The sequence below is a fragment of the Acanthopagrus latus genome, chromosome 21 (genome assembly GCF_904848185.1).
Source record: "Acanthopagrus latus isolate v.2019 chromosome 21, fAcaLat1.1, whole genome shotgun sequence".
Taxonomy (NCBI): domain Eukaryota; kingdom Metazoa; phylum Chordata; class Actinopteri; order Spariformes; family Sparidae; genus Acanthopagrus; species Acanthopagrus latus.
Genome location: NC_051059.1, coordinates 18,352,567 through 18,369,483, shown reverse-complemented (window position 1 = coordinate 18,369,483; position 16,917 = coordinate 18,352,567). Strand labels below are relative to the sequence as shown.

The 16,917-nt window shown below is 42.1% G+C and overlaps 1 protein-coding gene and 1 long non-coding RNA gene across 3 annotated transcripts; both read right to left on the bottom strand.

Annotated features, from left to right (window-relative positions):
* Positions 1 to 472: 472 nt before the first annotated feature.
* Positions 473 to 2,035, bottom strand: LOC119011694. Its single transcript, XR_005072254.1, has 2 exons — positions 1,971 to 2,035; positions 473 to 871 (listed from the first exon to the last, which is right to left on the bottom strand). It is a non-coding gene; the product is annotated as an uncharacterized LOC119011694 (long non-coding RNA).
* A 3,299-nt stretch (positions 2,036 to 5,334) lies between these two features.
* Positions 5,335 to 14,488, bottom strand: dsc2l (desmocollin 2 like). 2 transcript variants are annotated; one of them, XM_037085019.1, is made up of 16 exons: positions 14,165 to 14,488; positions 13,874 to 13,964; positions 13,556 to 13,764; positions 13,326 to 13,433; positions 12,434 to 12,589; positions 12,168 to 12,312; positions 11,923 to 12,077; positions 11,673 to 11,807; positions 11,023 to 11,208; positions 10,686 to 10,933; positions 10,376 to 10,518; positions 9,567 to 9,785; positions 7,875 to 8,096; positions 7,534 to 7,649; positions 7,064 to 7,390; positions 5,335 to 6,637 (listed from the first exon to the last, which is right to left on the bottom strand). In XM_037085019.1, the coding sequence occupies exons 1-16, from the start codon at positions 14,201 to 14,203 to the stop codon at positions 6,440 to 6,442; spliced, it is 2,697 nt and encodes an 898-aa protein (XP_036940914.1). In that variant the 5' UTR covers positions 14,204 to 14,488; the 3' UTR covers positions 5,335 to 6,439. The 2 variants fall into 2 exon arrangements, with proteins under 2 accessions (XP_036940914.1, XP_036940915.1); XM_037085020.1 differs by having other exon boundaries at positions 13,326 to 13,430; positions 14,165 to 14,487.
* Between the last annotated feature and the right edge of the window lie 2,429 nt (positions 14,489 to 16,917).

The window sequence follows — 16,917 nt, the reverse complement described above, 5'->3', positions numbered from 1 at the left end:
TGCGACTGTCGCTTGTCAGCACCAGAAAAACTCAAAAGCATCATTGTTGTCCTTTTAGTAATGTATGTATTCAAATGACATATCAGCAGGGTTTGCACTGAAGTGTCCCCCTCTTCAAATGTGGCGTTGTGTTTGCTCATCATAATCTGTGACCACTCAGCCGACTCTCATAGTGGTTGTTCTACTAGTTTTCACATTGCTCTGGGATTCTATCTTGAACTGGGTGTTAATGCAGTTTGTTTTGTCTGTTTTATTGACCTTATTTTCTTTGGCTCTGTCCTTGTTTGTGAAGCACTTTGGTCAGCTCATGTTTTTATTATATTTGACTCAACTTACATAAAACAAGCAAAGTGAACGACATCGGTTAGCCCTTTCATCCCAGACGTATCCAAGCATTTGTTGCTATGCGAGTGCACTCACCCGATGAAAATGCCATTGTTGCAATCATTGACGTTTCTCCTAATAGATGTGATTTTTTAACTCTATATTTAGTGAGTTTCCCTACAGGTTTTGTGGTATAATGTGCTGTGTTCATAAGGCGCGGCGCCCGGTGCCACACATTTCCGCTGCATTCAGAAAACAATCTGGTTACCGAAGAATGTTTCAAAAGGTTCTGATTGCAATCATAGTGTTTGCAGCATGCATTGTGCTCGCCTCTGACCGTTTTTTTTTTTTTTTTCACTTTAAATGGGCCCTGTTGAACTTCTCCATTGTGCTTGAAGCCAATTGTTTGTTTACGTTAGCGTACTTCCATTTCTGAGCTAACGTTAGCGTCAGTTGTTCTTGTCAGGAGAGAGGCGCGTATAAAGTAAATCCGGCCCGAGTCCTTTGCAGAGAAATCCCCAGTCACTTCATGTCACAGTCCTCTCACCTATGGCCAATAAAAAAAAAGTGGTTAATGCATGAAAATTGCCCCTTGAAGTCAAGTCACCTAGTTACATTTCGCTGAAAAGTTAGGGAAATGAATCCAAGCCTACTAAGCGAGACTAGCATTTTGGATATTGCAATGATATCTATAGAGATCAAATGTCAATGTGGGAAAAAACTTAACCCAAAATCATTTCAGAAAGCCGTTCATCAGATTTGAAATCATAAAAAATAAACTATCTGCATCTCCCGAAACAAAAACACCAGAGAAACAAAATGTCAGACCGATTATTAAGACTGTACTCTGGTATTCTACTATCAATAATTATGTATTTAATTGAATGGGTTAATTTGGCATTTTACACTCATATTCTTCAGACTGTTTATCACTGGAAATCCTTTTTGACTAATTAAGACCCAGATGTCTCACTGAAGGCTTTCCGCTACTTAACAGATTTATCTAATTAATATGTGAGCTGCACGTTTTTTCAATCGAGTGTGGAAAGAGATACTGACAATCAGACAGAGCGACACCTCAAACCAAACAACGTCATCTGGGATCTTGCATGTTAAGTTTAGGTGCAGCGCATTTCTGCCATATGGTTCTATGTGTAAAGCCCCACATATATAGAAGTAGTCAAATCCTTTCTTCTCTTGAATAAGTCATATTTGTAGTGATGTGGTTACCAGAGCTACCACTTAATGTTCATGGAAAACCACCTCTGAGATCAACTTCTTTTTGTCCTTTTGCTACCTCCTGTTCGGCTACTGTAAATAAATCACCGATAAGAAACGGAACACGATCCTTACTTTGAACTGTGGAAAGGCGTAAAAATGTTATGCTCCCCGAGACACGGTTAAATATTCAAAATCAGTTAAAGAGAGAGTTTTAAGTAAGCTCATCATTACTCCTGGCAGATTCATTAGAGCGCCATCCTAAAGAGCTGGCGGTCGGCTCCCATCTCACTGTAGTTATAATGAGCGCCGAGGTGCAAAAGGGAAGTAGTAGTAGAAGAAGAAGAAGAAGAAGAAGAAGCCTGATCGTGTTGGATAAGTGACACCAAATATCAGCGAAGGTGACTTAAGAGCAATGTGATAATCACCGCGCGGGTCTTTGTGCGTGCGCCACGTCGCAGCACAACGAGGGCCCACCTGCCGCAAAACTGTCACATCTCTTCACTTTCACCCAGCTGTCGTGACTTCACAGCTAAACTGAAGTGATTTCAGGTGTTTGGTTACACAAGTGACAGACAGGAAAGTGTCTTGACTGGAAATCAGCCGCCTTCTATTAATATTCCGCCTCCGGTTGGGGTTGGGCTTCGGCTTCGAGCTCAGAGAGGAGGGTAAGTGTGACACCTAGTGGCCGAGGCGGGAACTGCTGTGTGCTTCCCTCTTTTCATGAGGGGAAACCGCAAATGAATCATGCATGATTAGTGACAGGAGGATCGTTTCTGAACAATAGGTAATTGCTGTCGCTTTTGTGAATACATCATAGTAATTTGGAAACAGGGGCCTGTTGCACACCTCACACACACACACACACACACAACTCAGTGATTAAATTATTCACAAAACTCCCCCCTAACCCCAACCTTGATTCCATATATACACTATATTACCAAAAGTATTCGCTCACCTGCCTTTACTCATTCTATGAACTGAAGTGCCATCCCATTCCTAACTCATAGAATTCAATATGATGTCGGTCCACCTTTTGCAGCTATTACAGCTTCAACTCTTCTGGGAAGACTGTCCACAAGGTTGAGGAGAGTGTTTATAGGAATTTTTGACCATTCTTCCAAAAGCGCATTGGTGAGGTCACACACTGATGTTGGTCGAGAAGGCCTGGCTCTCAGTCTCCGCTCTAATTCATCCCAAAGGTGTTCTATCGGGTTCAGGTCAGGACTCTGTGCAGGCCAGTCAAGTTCATCCACACCAGACTCTGTCATCCACGTCTTTATGGACCTTGCTTTGTGCACTGGTGCACAGTCATGTTGGAAGAGGAAGGGGCCCGCTCCAAACTGTTCCCACAAGGTTGGGAGCATGGAATTGTCCAAAATGTTTTGGTATCCTGAAGCATTCAATGTTCCTTTCACTGGAACTAAGGGGCCAAGCCCAGCTCCTGAAAAACAACCCCATACCATAATTCCTCCTCCACCAAATTTCACAGTTGGCACAATGCAATCTGAAATGTACCGTTCTCCTGGCAACCTCCAAACCCAGACTCGTCCATCAGATTGCCAGATGGAAAAGCGTGATTCATCACTCCAGAGAACGCGTCTCCACTGCTCTAGAGGCCAGTGACGGCGTGCTTTACACCATTGCATCCGACGCCTTGCATTGCACTTGGTGATGTGTGGCTTGGCTGCAGCTGCTCGGCCATGGAAACCCATTCCATGAAGCTCTCTGCGTACTGTACTTGGGCTAATCTGAAGGTCACATGAAGTTTGTAGCTCTCTAGCAATTGACTGTGCAGAAAGTCGGCGACCTCTTTGCACTATGCGCTTCCACATTTTCTTGGCAGCCTGATAAAAAAAAAGAGACACCACTCCATATTGAACTCAGAGGGAGCCAAGTGTCCTCAGACTCCTCTGGTGGAGGGTGAAAACACACACCCCTATCTGAGGAGATTGTTTTCACAGTGTGCCGAAAACTAATTACAAGCAATAAATTAATTTCACGCTACCGCTTTAGAATTAATTGCATCTTTTGCAGAAGTGACTGGGGAAGTGATGGCTCAAGCAGCTCCGATAAGGGGGGGCCTGGACACACAAAGTGGTCCATTGAATTAGGTGGTCTTATCAGCGCCATTACTTTACATGAGGATGCACTTGATAATCCGTAAAGAAATTATCTCCAAAAAAGTCCCTCGTTTGTTTGTCGTTTTAATTGCTGGTGAGGGTTGTTTTTTTTCCATGTAGCTCCCATGACACACATACACACACACACACACACACACACACACACACACACACACACGCCATATGTTGGGGACAGCTGAGGGATGTTGTTTTGCACATTTCCAAGTTTCTTCTGCACTGTGTGACAATGTTTTTTAGCGTGGAAAAACTTGTGACCCCCCCGGTTCTCAGTTTGGACATCCATGATACATTTCACACCCGCTGATTTGTAAGCGTCTATAAATAAACTGTCTGTCAAGTGATTTTTTTTTGTTTTCACTCCTGGGTCACAATGCTGTGTCATCACTGTGACCAGCTTGTGAGTCAGAGATTCCCTGACAGCACCGGCAGAGAGTGCGACCTCTCCACACAAATGCTAAATATCAGAGCCTGCAAGTGTGAGGCACTTCTGAGAGAAAAAAAGAAAAGGCAATCATTTAAGTGGCTGTAGCTTTCTCGCTGCACATTTCTAGAATACAAGTCAAACACAGCAGCTCTTATTTCTGCAGAGGGTACTAATTAAAAAGAGAGACTGCTTATTGGTAAAGTAGGGGTAATAGAGCTGCTGCCTGTGGTTGGAGTGCGTCCTTTAGATATTTGGGTTAACTGCTTATTTTTCATCATTTCGAGTTAAGTGACTTTTCAAGATTTCCCCCTTCCTAATTGGTCCCAGTGGGATTTTTGAGCAAAAAAGCCCCTTTGATGTTCACATCTCGTTCACATCCTCCCATAATTGTGACAGTATTATTGTAATCTGTGCAGATAATGTTGTTGTATATTTTGTTGTTTTTTAACAAGATCCCCGTGTTTGATGGCGATTTAATTCCAAGATTTATCCCCACTCTGCTCTCTGCTGTCATCTTGGATACTCAGCACCACAAATACATGACAGATTGGCCCTTTTTCTAGATCCTGTAATTATAATTTACAGCTTCTGGATTTGTAATTCTTCACAGTAATGCAGTCCTGCGTGTCATCTAAGCAAAAAGTGGGGGAATTGTTATTTTATTTATATCATCTATGAATTAATAATCCATAATCAGCCTGTGTAATACGATCACCAGCTCACTGGGGAATTCAATTTGTCTTTCAATACATTTGTTTTACTGCTTTATTAATTTATGGCGGTCTGTGCATTATGCAGCTTAGCTTTTTTTCCTACAGAATCTCATATCCTTTTTTTTTCTTATCAATAATTGATTCAATGTGACGTGCAATGAAACTCTTGCTGCTGGAAGACGATTTTACTGTTGACCAAAACATATGACTACAATTCAATTCAGTCATCGCTGCATTTGATGCAATAGGTAGCCTACAGCGCTGCTGGCACAGAGAAAATAGGATAATTACAGGAAAGGCGCTGCAGTACTGTATGTTCGAGTGCAACAACTTGATCTGCCGAAGGTAAATATTAGCTAGGAGCCGGTTTGTGCAAGCTCAAAGTGCCACACCCAGTAAATTATTCACCACAGTACACACAGAGGCTGAGCACAATGAACCACTGTGTTGTGGTCGGCTCTCTTATTCTGTTAATCAGTTCACCACAAGTACAAAGTCAGAACAGTGATAGGAGGCCTTTTCTTTTTAATTTCACAAGTTAATGTAAGTTAATGTTAATGTATATCAGAAAGCATACTGTAACATCAGAGTCCAGCTGTAAGCAAAGCCTTAAGTGCATGCAGTTGAGTCAAATTAAGTGGCCTGTTCAATTAAACGATTTATTTTCCATTAAATTAAGGTCACCACAGTCTTTTAATGACATGCAAAATTACAACTTGAACAACTTATATATATATACACGTGTGAGAATGTCAGTTTCCCTTTGCATTTGCAGGTTCAAGCACATTTTCCTGCTCTGCTTTGGCTTTTCTCTTGTGTCAGATCATTGTTGACTGTTGCAGGCGGTGTCAACGACACCCTGCTCCGCCCGTTCACGCCCTTGTGCTGACTTTCACAGGATTACTGTCAGAATGTCGCAACAGCCTCGATGACACCGAGGGCTGAAACTACGCCCAGTTTGCGGTCAAGAGCCGCGCTGGAATGTGTTTGCGCAGATAATTACTGTGTGATTCGGAAAACCAGTCAAAAGTCAACACTACTGTTTAGAAGAGATACGTGATTGTGAGCAAGGAGGTATTTTCATGTGACCGATTTAAAAAGGCACTTCTATTATTGTATTGTTTTATTTATTAGTTTTCTTTTTCTTTAAAAAATATATCAAAACGAAACAAACATTTTGAAATCAGCCACACAAATGCAAAACTGTGACTAGTTTATCACTAATAACCAAAATACCCAAAGTCTGTTACCAATTGATAGAAAACCCCACAGCCCTTCACTGCATGTATCTGTACAGCTACCATTATGAACCTGCAAAACCAGCCCACCATGAAGCTGACAGGTGGATCAATGGAAAAAAACAAGAATCTATAGGCAAATGACACTCAATTCAAACCACAAAGTATGTACAACAGATTTCATCAACACAGTTTTCAGTGCAAAAGACTTTTTTTACCAAAAAGCAGCAAGAAAAGTAAAGACAAAAAAAAAAACCTAACAAAAAAAAAAGCAAAGCAGGGCATCTGTTTTTGTCATTCATGTTCAGGGGCATCCCAGTCATTCCGCTTCCTGTACAGTCAAACGTAAACACCATTCTTCCTGAGCACCATTGTTCATGACTTTGTGCAAACATCTGCTAGGGTTTTGAATTTCGGTCCGAGGGTGTTTAGGAAGTCTAGGTCATCGTTGTCGGCGTAGTCACTGCAGCATCCGACGGAGCCGGCTGTGGAGCCTGCGCCCTCGAAGCCGTAGGCATGGACTATATCGTCTGCGTAGCGCCCATCGTCTTCTGTTCCCATGAAGGACAGTTTCTGTGAAACACAGCGGAAGGGAGAGAAAGCGTGTTATTACTTGTTGTAGACTAAAGCCTGAGCTGCAGGAGGCGAGATTCTCCACAGTGTGATAAAATAAGTCTGCTCAGGATATGACTGGCAGCCAGATATTACACATCGAACAAACACAAACAAGTTAGAAAGAAGCATTGTTTCTCGGCAAGAAGCTGAGAAATATTAAAGTTTACAGAGGATACTATCACGGCTTAGAGAACAAGATTATATTACACATGAGAGTTACTGAAGCTCTTCCAGATAACAGAGACGTTATTAAACCACAGAGAATAAAAAGGTGTACACTTCTGGATGTATTTAATCCTGCCACACTCTCCCACTTTCAGTCAGACATATTTTTTTTCTACATACATTAATATAAGCATGCTTTCAACAATAAAACAGCATTACCTGGTGTAGGTAGCGGCCGTTTGTTTGCCAGGTTCGAAGAAACGTTGTGTCCTGCAAGTATCTGTTGTCAAAGTCCACGCCACTACCAAGAAGATGGCCTCCATTAAACTGGTTAGCGCTGTACAGGTTGCTGTCGTATTGGGCCGAGTAGAACTCGTGCGTGTCACCTTTGACAACACCGGACGTATACATCCCGTTCTCATGCACGCTGTGGCCACCAATCGTGCTGGAGCTCTTGTTCCCGAGCCATCCTGCGTTCACCGCGGCGCCCTTAACTGACCCCATCGTCAATTGTTCAACCGGAGCAGTGGGAACAGCTATGAGATCCTGTCGAGCAAGACAACAACAAGAAAAAAAGTTGAGCTATACAATTGAATAAATGAGGCAAACTGAGGGGGAAAAAAGGATCAAAGTAAAGTTTCTTCACAAGGGTATGAGCCTAGGCAATGCTTTCATTATTACGTCCTTACCACTTCATCCCCTGGGGCCTCAATGTTTGATTTAAGCAGGATTCCACCGCTGTCTCCGACATCGTCAATCTCTAACTTCTGTCTCTTTGTCACGCAGAAAAAGGCGAGCAGTAAGCCTGCAACAACAAAGCAAGTATGTAAGGAACGGGTGCACAAGAAGTGCATTTCATGATCAGCAGTGTTCCACGTGTGGAGTGAACATCATGACATTAAACACAGTATACGATGCTTAAACTTCTAAAAGTTCTATCAGTCCTAGAGCACAAACGTCCTGTTTTATTATCTACACAGTGTAGCCTACACAATTCTGCAGGCAATAAGTATAGCAGTGGGAGACTCACCAAGCAGCAAGAGGAGGGCCAGAGGCAGCAGCATAGTCAGTAAAGCCAGTCCCCCTAATGACACAGTGTGATCCTTAGCCAAGCAGACTCCATTCCTGCACTGGCAGATCCTTACGGGCACTATCTGCTTTTGACCATAGCCCTGCAGATCCGTAACTATGAGCTCGACGTCGTGAATCCCCGTGTGAAGCTCTTTGACCTGCTTTAGCATAGCTGCTGTATCTGAGGAGGAAACACAGGTGTAGAGAGCATGAAGAGATTTGTCCGAGAAACAGCAACTGAATAATTCACACAACACTTTAAACCTTTTTTTCAGGGCAGAGCAGTGTTAGGCGTTTTAAATATGATGCTTTCAATAAAAACTTAGAACAATAAACAAATATATTCTTTTGTATGATTATATTCACCTATAACTCTTGACTGTCAGCACAAGAAATCTTAGAAGGTTAACAATTGGTTGCCATCAGAAATAGGACAAAATTACTTTTAAACCCAATAAACAATGTGAAAATGTACAGTACATTATATTTTTTGTATGCTTTTGTTGCCATTTAGAAAAAAATGTCCACCAGGGAGCGCAAGTTTATTTTTCAACTGAAAAATGTCCCACTGAGTACATATCCTGGTCATGATTCTTTTAAAAGTGTATTTTGGGTTTTGCATTTATATTATGTTATTTTCAAGGGTCGCGTGTAGATCTGGAGAAGGAATTCAAACTCATATTCAAACTAATATTATCAATATTGATGGGTAATAATACAAACTCTGAAATATTTATTTTATTCATGACTGAATAAACAAGCTGTTCTCAAGAGGAAAATGAAGTCCCCAGAACACTGATTGAAGCTAGAAAGGTGGCAGGGTCCGCCACATATACACAAAGTATACCAGGGAAAAAAACTGTTTGTGAGTTTGTTTATTCAGTCATGAAAATGAAGAGTTTGTTTATTATGGCTGAAAAAATCTTTTCAGCTAATATGCAGTCATCACATTTATATAGCTTCTTTTAGCTTTTAATGTTAGAGTAGTCACATTTACAAAAGTACTTTACTTAAGTACTTACTTATTTTAATTTTTACTAATTCAGATTTCTACTTTACCGCTCTTGTGACAGTTGCAAACTAAGTAAGTTCTGAGCTCTTGAGAGATGATTAAACAGAAGTTTCAATGAGTACTACCTCATGTGTTAAAATTAAAATGCTGCTGAAACCTTTCTGCATCAATGCTAAAGATCATGTAATAAATAAATGTAATAAATATAACTAACAGGGATCATTTTGCTGCATGTCGTATTTGTACAGTGTGATCTGAATTCCTCCTCCACCACAGTTCTCCAAAAATCATTATCAGTCGAGTGGTAAACAATCGATGTTAGGCCTGCCTGTGGCTTGTTGACTTGCCATGAATGCTTCTATTAGATTTTGTGTTTTAGTGGTTTGTTTTGACAACTTTCACACACACGCACACAAAAAATAGGATACTGTGTGAGTACTTTGACCACATATTGCAGAGCTTTTCCAGTAATGTTCTGCTGTTGTCCAACATGTCTCCTGTCAACTTGAGACACCATTTGAGGCTACATGGTGTGAGTATCTGATATACGAAAAGTTTTTATCCAAAAGGTCCAATAACAGAACTAACTGCAGCTCTTTGACAAACTTAGATTAAATGGGTAAATATTCAACCACCTACCATTAAATGGTGTCACCGACCATTTGCCGTCATTATCAGATGGAAGACTAAAGCTAAAGGGGGCAGAATAGGGGGACTGGTCGGGGTCTTCAGCCAAAACCATCACAGAGCCGAGCTCTCCCGGCTTCTCACACATCACCAGCTTACTGGGGACCTTTGGCATGTTGTCGTTGACATCCTCCACCACAATGATCACTGTTCCTGTGCCTGTCTTGGAGCCTGAAATACATTAGAAATATGTTAGTAGTTGTCAGTACAGAGATAAAAAAACAAAAAAAACAAAACAGACTTAGCTGCACTGGGACAACGATTGGCTGTCATTTCTGTGGAACTCTGACATGCATCTGAGATCAGTTTTTACCAAGCAACTGTGAGTCACCATATACAACTAGTCAGAACATAGCTGTCAGTTTGTTCAGACTGATACTTGTATGGGTGTGGCTGAAGTCCCCTGTAATGTGTGGCTGGTGTAACAATACCACTGAAAGGTGTGGAGCTGACAAATGTGCTGTCCGTGGTTATGCCATTTGTAAACACAAACACCTTCTGAAACCAGACTTGGCTTGGTGACAGCATGATAGGTATTGCTACATATTAATTCAGGTAAGTGATGTGGTAAAGAATAAGGTAACAGCACACTTTCAAAGCCAGTGGTTTCTTTTATCAGCCCAGTGGTTATATAAGGCTTAGCATGGTTATGAAAGCACAGGAGATAAACCTGAGCTCTAAGCATTATACGTGCAATTATTTTCTGATTAAAGTAACAGCTGTGTGGAGTCAATGGAAAAGGAAATGTACAAGAAACTTACTGGCATCAACAGCCTTCATGGTGATGTTGTACTTTCCATCCTGGACGAAGTGCGACTCTCTGTCAATTGTGTTTGCAACCCTCAGCTCCCCGCTATTCTTGTCCACATTGATCCAGGAGGCTGGGTCTTCGACCTTGTAATAACTGAGAAACAAGGTAGAAAAAGTACTTGTGTGTTAGCAGCACATTCTTCCATTCAGCAGTGAAAGTCTGCCCTCCAGTGTTTAAGAGGAGTAACCAAAAATGTAGCTGGGGTCTTGAGGATTTAGCCGCAACTGTGTCTGTTGCTGTCACTAAGTAAGATGACTCACCTGATGCCTTTGCTGTTCTTGCTTTCAGGGTCTACAGCTGTGTAACTTCCTATCAGCGTGCCGTTTGCTACGTTCTCTCTGACGGTGAAGGTAACAGTAGGAGCTGTGAATTGTGGACCCTCGTCGACATTGGTGACAGTCACGTCCACAGGGGCGGACTGCCACTGGGCGCTGGTGCCGCTGAGGTCAGCTTCGTTTCGCGCCGTGATCTCAAGCTTTACATTTGTACTCTTCTCATAATCTAAGCCCTGGGAAAAAAACAGGGAGGGATTGTGTTACAAATACAAATGTTGTGACACAGGTCTTGGATTTCCATACAAAGGACAAATGTACTCACCTTTGTGACATACAGAAGCCCCTCGTTAGTTTTGGGGTCGGTGTCAATTCTGAAATTTCCATTCTCGTTTCCTTTAGTGATGACGAATTTAGAAATCCAGTTCGGCGTGTTTATCAGATCCTTATCTTCAACGGGAATTCGGAGGATAAGTTTATCTATTTCATTTTCTGTGACAGTGGCTGTGTACTGAGGGAAACAAAAAGGGAAAACACTTAAATGAGACATCCATTTTTATTTAATTTTTTCTTTGAACAGTTTCAAACCACTCTGGTTTAATTTACAGTGATGACAAAGACTTTCTACAAATCGCAACCTGTTGTGTTAAAAGGCCTGTCACAATAAACTTCTTCTGTTTGACAATATACTGTCCCAAATACACACCTTATATGAATAATACACTTTCAGTTCTTAAGAATATTCAGAGATTTAAATTTGGAACATATATAAAAACAACAGATAAAATTGGCTCTTGGACCCTGTTGACAAAAATTGCATGTCGACCCATCCGGCAAATGTGATCGAGGTCGTATACCTAAGATGTATACAATAAAATATGTGCGATAAGTCCAAATGTATAACTATTGTGACAGGCCTGATTGACGCCAAACTTTAAGACATTATTTCAAGACGTGTAACCACTGATTACTTACAGGTGTATTTAAGAAAGTCGGCGGGTTGTCGTTGATATCAGTCAACGTAATGGTTGCAGTTCCGGTGTTGACCAGACCATTGACTGCACCGTCCATGTCTTTGATTTGTACTGTTGCCAGATGCTTGTCTTTTGCCTAAAGAAAGAAAAACATCACGAAAGATGCAAGATGTTATGATATCTCAAGAGACCACGAGGAAGCTTTTGGACCATTGTGTTTCTAAGTCAATCACTGATTCAGTGGCACTCACCTCTCTGTCCAGGGTGTTAGTTCTTGTAGTGATGACACCTGTCTCTGGGTTGATGGCGAACAGGTCTAATCCATCCAACAGAGTGTATCTGATCTTGACGTGTCTGGTACCTTCTTTGTCTCGGTCTGTAGCGTTCACCTTGCCCACCACTTCACCTGTGGTTCAAAACGTGGTCATGGAGCGTCATTCACACTTGGAACGCCAAAAACCACAGCACTTTCGGCGAATATTTTCATATTCCTCACCTGCTTTGCTCTTCTCTGGTACGGTGAACTGCAGCGGGTTCGTGAATGTCGGAGCGTTGTCATTGATGTCGTCTACCTCTATGGTGATGGAGAGGGGAACATCTGTATCCTTTTCTGTGTTCTTGTCAATAACTCTGGTCTCTAACTGTTTGGACGACAAAAAGTCCATTGGTTAGTTTCATTAACCGAACAATTAATCAAGTCTTTGAAGAAAAATAATCGGCGAGGAAAAACAAAAGCTGGTTGCAGGACTAGTTCACACTCACTGTGAATTTTGGAAACATCTCACGATCAACCTTCTTGTGCACCCTTAACATGGCAGTTTCCCGGTCAAGACTGAACACGTCTGTCGGATACTTATCGAAACCAGGTCCACTGAAGCGGTAGTAAACATTGTATTGGGCTTCTGAATCTGAAACAATCTAAAAATTATATATAAAAAATAAAGAATATGAATGATTAAAAGAGATACAAGTACACACATTTACACACATTTTAATTCATAAATAATCTCTCAAAATTAAGGAAACCCATTTGTGTGGTATAACATGCTGTGAAAACTTACAACTATTGATAACTATTACTGTTGTTAAAGAAATATAGGCAGAGGTGGCAAAAGTGCAGCTTATTTACTTAAGTGGAAGTCCTGATTCAACTTCCTCAATCAAGAAAAAGAAAGAAAGTCCAGGGCATTTCTGTGCAGAGCTTACCGAAGCTCGTGTCATATTAATATAATCCAAAGATTATTAAACCTGAAAAAATGTAGAATCAGTAGGATTTGTCAGGGTTGTACTTGTAAATGCTCCAGAGAGATAGTCAACATAAGATTATGACATTTCTTGGTCAAAAGTAGTGAATAATTGAGTAAGTATTTGTACTTCCCATCTCTGAGTAGAGGACTGACACTATAATAACACATTTGTTCGACCTAAAAACAGACTTATGCTTTAAGCATCATTCTAACTTATGACGATAATAATAAAAGTTGCGCCTTTATTTTTTCTCATAAATCTCATACCTGGCTCAAGGGATTAATCACTGCATGAAGTCAGGTGAAAGTCATGTCATGATGTCCTGATTAACAGGTGTGTCTGGGTGTGTGAATAAAGTTAATCCGGGGGATAAAGAGCATGAGAGAAAAAAAAAGACAAGATTTACCCTGTGAATGTCTCTTGGATAAGGTCCATCATCTTCCTCCAGTATGTGAAAGGTTGGGGGGCTCCACCGCCTCTTGGAGCGCTTCAGTAAGCCTTGTCCTCCTGTCTGCTGAGACATGGGACCAGATCAGGAAGTGTTGTTTTTGTTTTTGTTTTCTTTTTGTTGTTTTTGGGTGACAGACAAAGACTCATGTAGGAGGACACGCACACCATCTCTCTCCGTCTTCTTACCTTTCGTGGCTGCTCCGGAGCGCGGATGAGGTGAACTTCCATCTCGCGCCACTGTCCGCCGCCGTCGCGAGCCTCCACAGAAAATGTCTGCCCTCGCGCCGACACGGACACGGACCTCACCGCCACTATTTCACCATCACTGTACACTGTGAAGCTCGGGTCCGACACGGACAAGAGCACCGGTCCGTCACCGCAGTCGGCGAGATTCACTGAAAAACCCCGAGAAAGTGGGCGTAAAGGAAAGAGAAACGTGACCGAATGCTTGGGAGGAAAAGTAAAACAGAGGTCACTCATGAAGACATAATAAGTCATGGGTACCTTTTGTGATGTGTTGTCCGGCCTCGACTGTTTGTGGCACAGGTATGTAAAGAGATTTCGGGAGAAAACACGACTCCGCTGCGGACAGGAGCTGAGGAGGCAGTCGGTAAAAGAGTTTTAATCGAATAAAAAACTGCGTGAAAATGTAGCCTACCTAAAGCCTCCTCTTCTCAAATCGAGTAATTATATATAAAAAATGAATAAACAAAAGCACTCTCGTTTATATATAAAAGAAAATAAGCTTAAATTAGACTATTAGAGAACATGGGAACAAAAAGTGCAAGCACTCACCAGCAGCAGGCAGAGGTTGGAGAATAAAACACTCGCCATTTTTCTCCTGTTGACGTGGGAAAACTCACCAGAGGTTTATCGACCTCAAAGTGAATAAGTGCCGAATTAGCGTCGGCGTTAAAACCTCCCAAAAGAAAAAAAAAAAATTAAAGAACTAGTTCACTCCCACAGCCTTGCTCTCTCTCTCTCTCTTTCTCTCTCTCTCTCACTCTATCAGGTCTGTGATAGCAGTTCGCTACCGCCTGTGAGTCAGAAAGCCAGGAGGGACACACCTTTGCCAGGACTGCCCCACCCAGCCTGGCCTGCGAGAGCCTCCGGGGCGAAGAAGCACCTTACAGAACCGTACGTGCTCGACACTCCCTTAAAACTTTGCACACACATACATTTATATTTGATTTTTTTCTGCCAGCAGGGGGACACATTGCTCACATATTCTGTAAATTATTCTGGAACCAAGCTGTTGAATGTTGCAAGACACCAAAACAAAGCTGCACACCATGTAATTTCTCATGGGAGAGTTATTGCTCTGCCAAAAAAGACTATAAATCCACTTTTATAGGACTATTGCATTGATTCGTGTCCATGTTTTCAGATGATTGCATAAGTTTGTTTAACAGGAGAATCTGGTCTGAGGACATCTCCCTGTAAGGTGAGCCCCCCCCCCTTCTTGTCTCGCAAACTCCACTGAAGCATTCAGTGCAGGAGGAACACAATCGGGCTCCGCACTTAACACCGCAGGAATGTGCTGCTGAATGAAGCCTGCTGTGGGGGGAGGCTCCTCTCCCACAGCGAGGCAATCTCTATCTCTATAAACTGCTGATAAGAAATTAAAAAAAAGAGTGAGAACGGTCAACAGCCAGCAACATGAGGTCTGTGTCCTTAAAGGCATGTCCCACTCACATCTACTGTAGTGTGTGTGTGTGTGTGTGTGGGGGGGGGGGGGTGTTTGTTTAGGAAGTCAGAGTACAGTACGTGGGGGCTGCAACAGGAAAGGTGAGAAAAATGTCAGGAAGACTGAGTCATGGGCGTGGACATGAATGCAGAAGTGCTTCTCGGGCTGAGAGGCTGGACGGCAAAATGTAAAACAGACGGAGCAAAATACCCCCCTGTCACTCCCAGGCCTAGAAATGAAAGTGAGTTATCGTCGGGCTCGGGCTTCAGTGTTTGCACACATGTAAACCCGTTAATGTTTTCTGCTTATTCTCCTAGTGACACTGAGTCTGACCTCTGTCTCCCACACACTCATTAGAATAAATGAGCCACAGCTGAGACACTTACAATCCTGTAAATAACAGAATTGCTCAATGTCGTATTTAAAAAAATTTCTTCTCCCTGAGAAGTGCAGTTTAAAGGAAGTGTGTGGTTCTGCAGAAATTCTCTTTCAGCGTCATTGTAACAGTCAACTTTTACTAAAGGCTACGGAAGAAAAAAGGTGCGATGTTTGATGTCACACTGTCACTGCCAGAGGGCACATGACAGGTTTGTTTCTCAGACGCAACAGCTTCAGTGTGCAACAGTTTTCCAATCAGTTTATGATAACAACATATGTATCCCTGAGGTAAGAAAGTTTTCTGAGTGCATAACACAGCCACCCCACCCTTCTCTCTCCACTCCCGTTTGGCTGAGCGCCAGGGACAGGCAGGGTGGGGCGTGCACGTCATGTGTTTCAGTTCATGTTTGGGTGAGACGATTTGCTGAGCGATGTCTTTTTAGAGACTGATGTGAGTAATGGCCACCTGACTATAAATGAGTGACATGAAGTACTCGGCTCTGCGGAGACGACATCAAACGTGATGAAACCTACAGTTCCGGGTTAATAACCTTTTCATTCCAGACAGGCACACCTGCGAGCAGTCTACTACGACAGCTGGAATAACTCCTGTCTCGATCAAGAGAGGCGGTGAAGCACTCATGCTAATTTTTCTATTGGATTTCACTGATACACTGACAAGTGTTTGCACAAAACGCGTCTCCATAAATCGTGGCATTATACATTTCTGCCAACCAGCCTAATGTATAAACTTGACATTTTTTGGTTTAAAATTGCATGTTGTGTGACAATGTTGCGCTTAAGGTCTGGTTAGGATTTAGAGAACAAAAACCACTTAGTTAGTTTCCCTGCCACAAACATGCCTGGAAAATGTCCCGACGTCTAGCAGAAATCACTTGTGTTTGTTGGATGCAAACTGGTCTCAAACTGGGGTCTCTCGCTTGGCGGCCATATTATTACCGTCACTCCTTTCCTGATGAGAACTTTACTTTATCAAGGTTTATGTCAGAATTGGCAAATGATGAAACAAAGTCAAAAAAAAAAATGCCGACATGCAACATACATCCGAGTGGTGGGTTTAAAAGTGCCTTCGTTTCCACACAGGCCCATACACGTGGGTCATTGGTTCGTCTAAGTAGACAGGACATGGAGATCAGATTAAGCAGCAACAAGCTTCTTTTCATGTTCTGTTTAACATCTCACGAACAGTAACAGTCTCGCCTTGAGCCGTCTGGTGGTCAGGGCAGTGCGACATAAAGATAGTATATCATTATCGCGATATGACACTATGTCGCCTTAGATTATGGATATTGTTTTAATATGATATGTCACAAGTGTTTCCTGTTCATAAAGGCTGCATTACAGTAAAGTGACGTCATTTTTACTGAACTTTCCTGACTGTTCTACCCACTTTTTCATTGTATCCACATTACTGTTGATTATTGGTGCAAAACTCTCATTATGGTAATATTTGATGAAGGAT

Excerpts from the sequence above, each read along its gene's own strand:
- dsc2l (XM_037085019.1), bottom strand. The coding sequence starts at position 14,203 with ATGGCGAGTGTTTTATTCTCCAACCTCTGCCTGCTGCTG. Across the intron at positions 12,590-13,325 it reads ATCCAAGAGACATTCACAGG|ATTGTTTCAGATTCAGAAGC; the intron begins GTAAATCTTGTC and ends TATAATTTTTAG. Across the intron at positions 7,391-7,533 it reads AGGCCCCAGGGGATGAAGTG|GATCTCATAGCTGTTCCCAC; the intron begins GTAAGGACGTAA and ends CTTGCTCGACAG.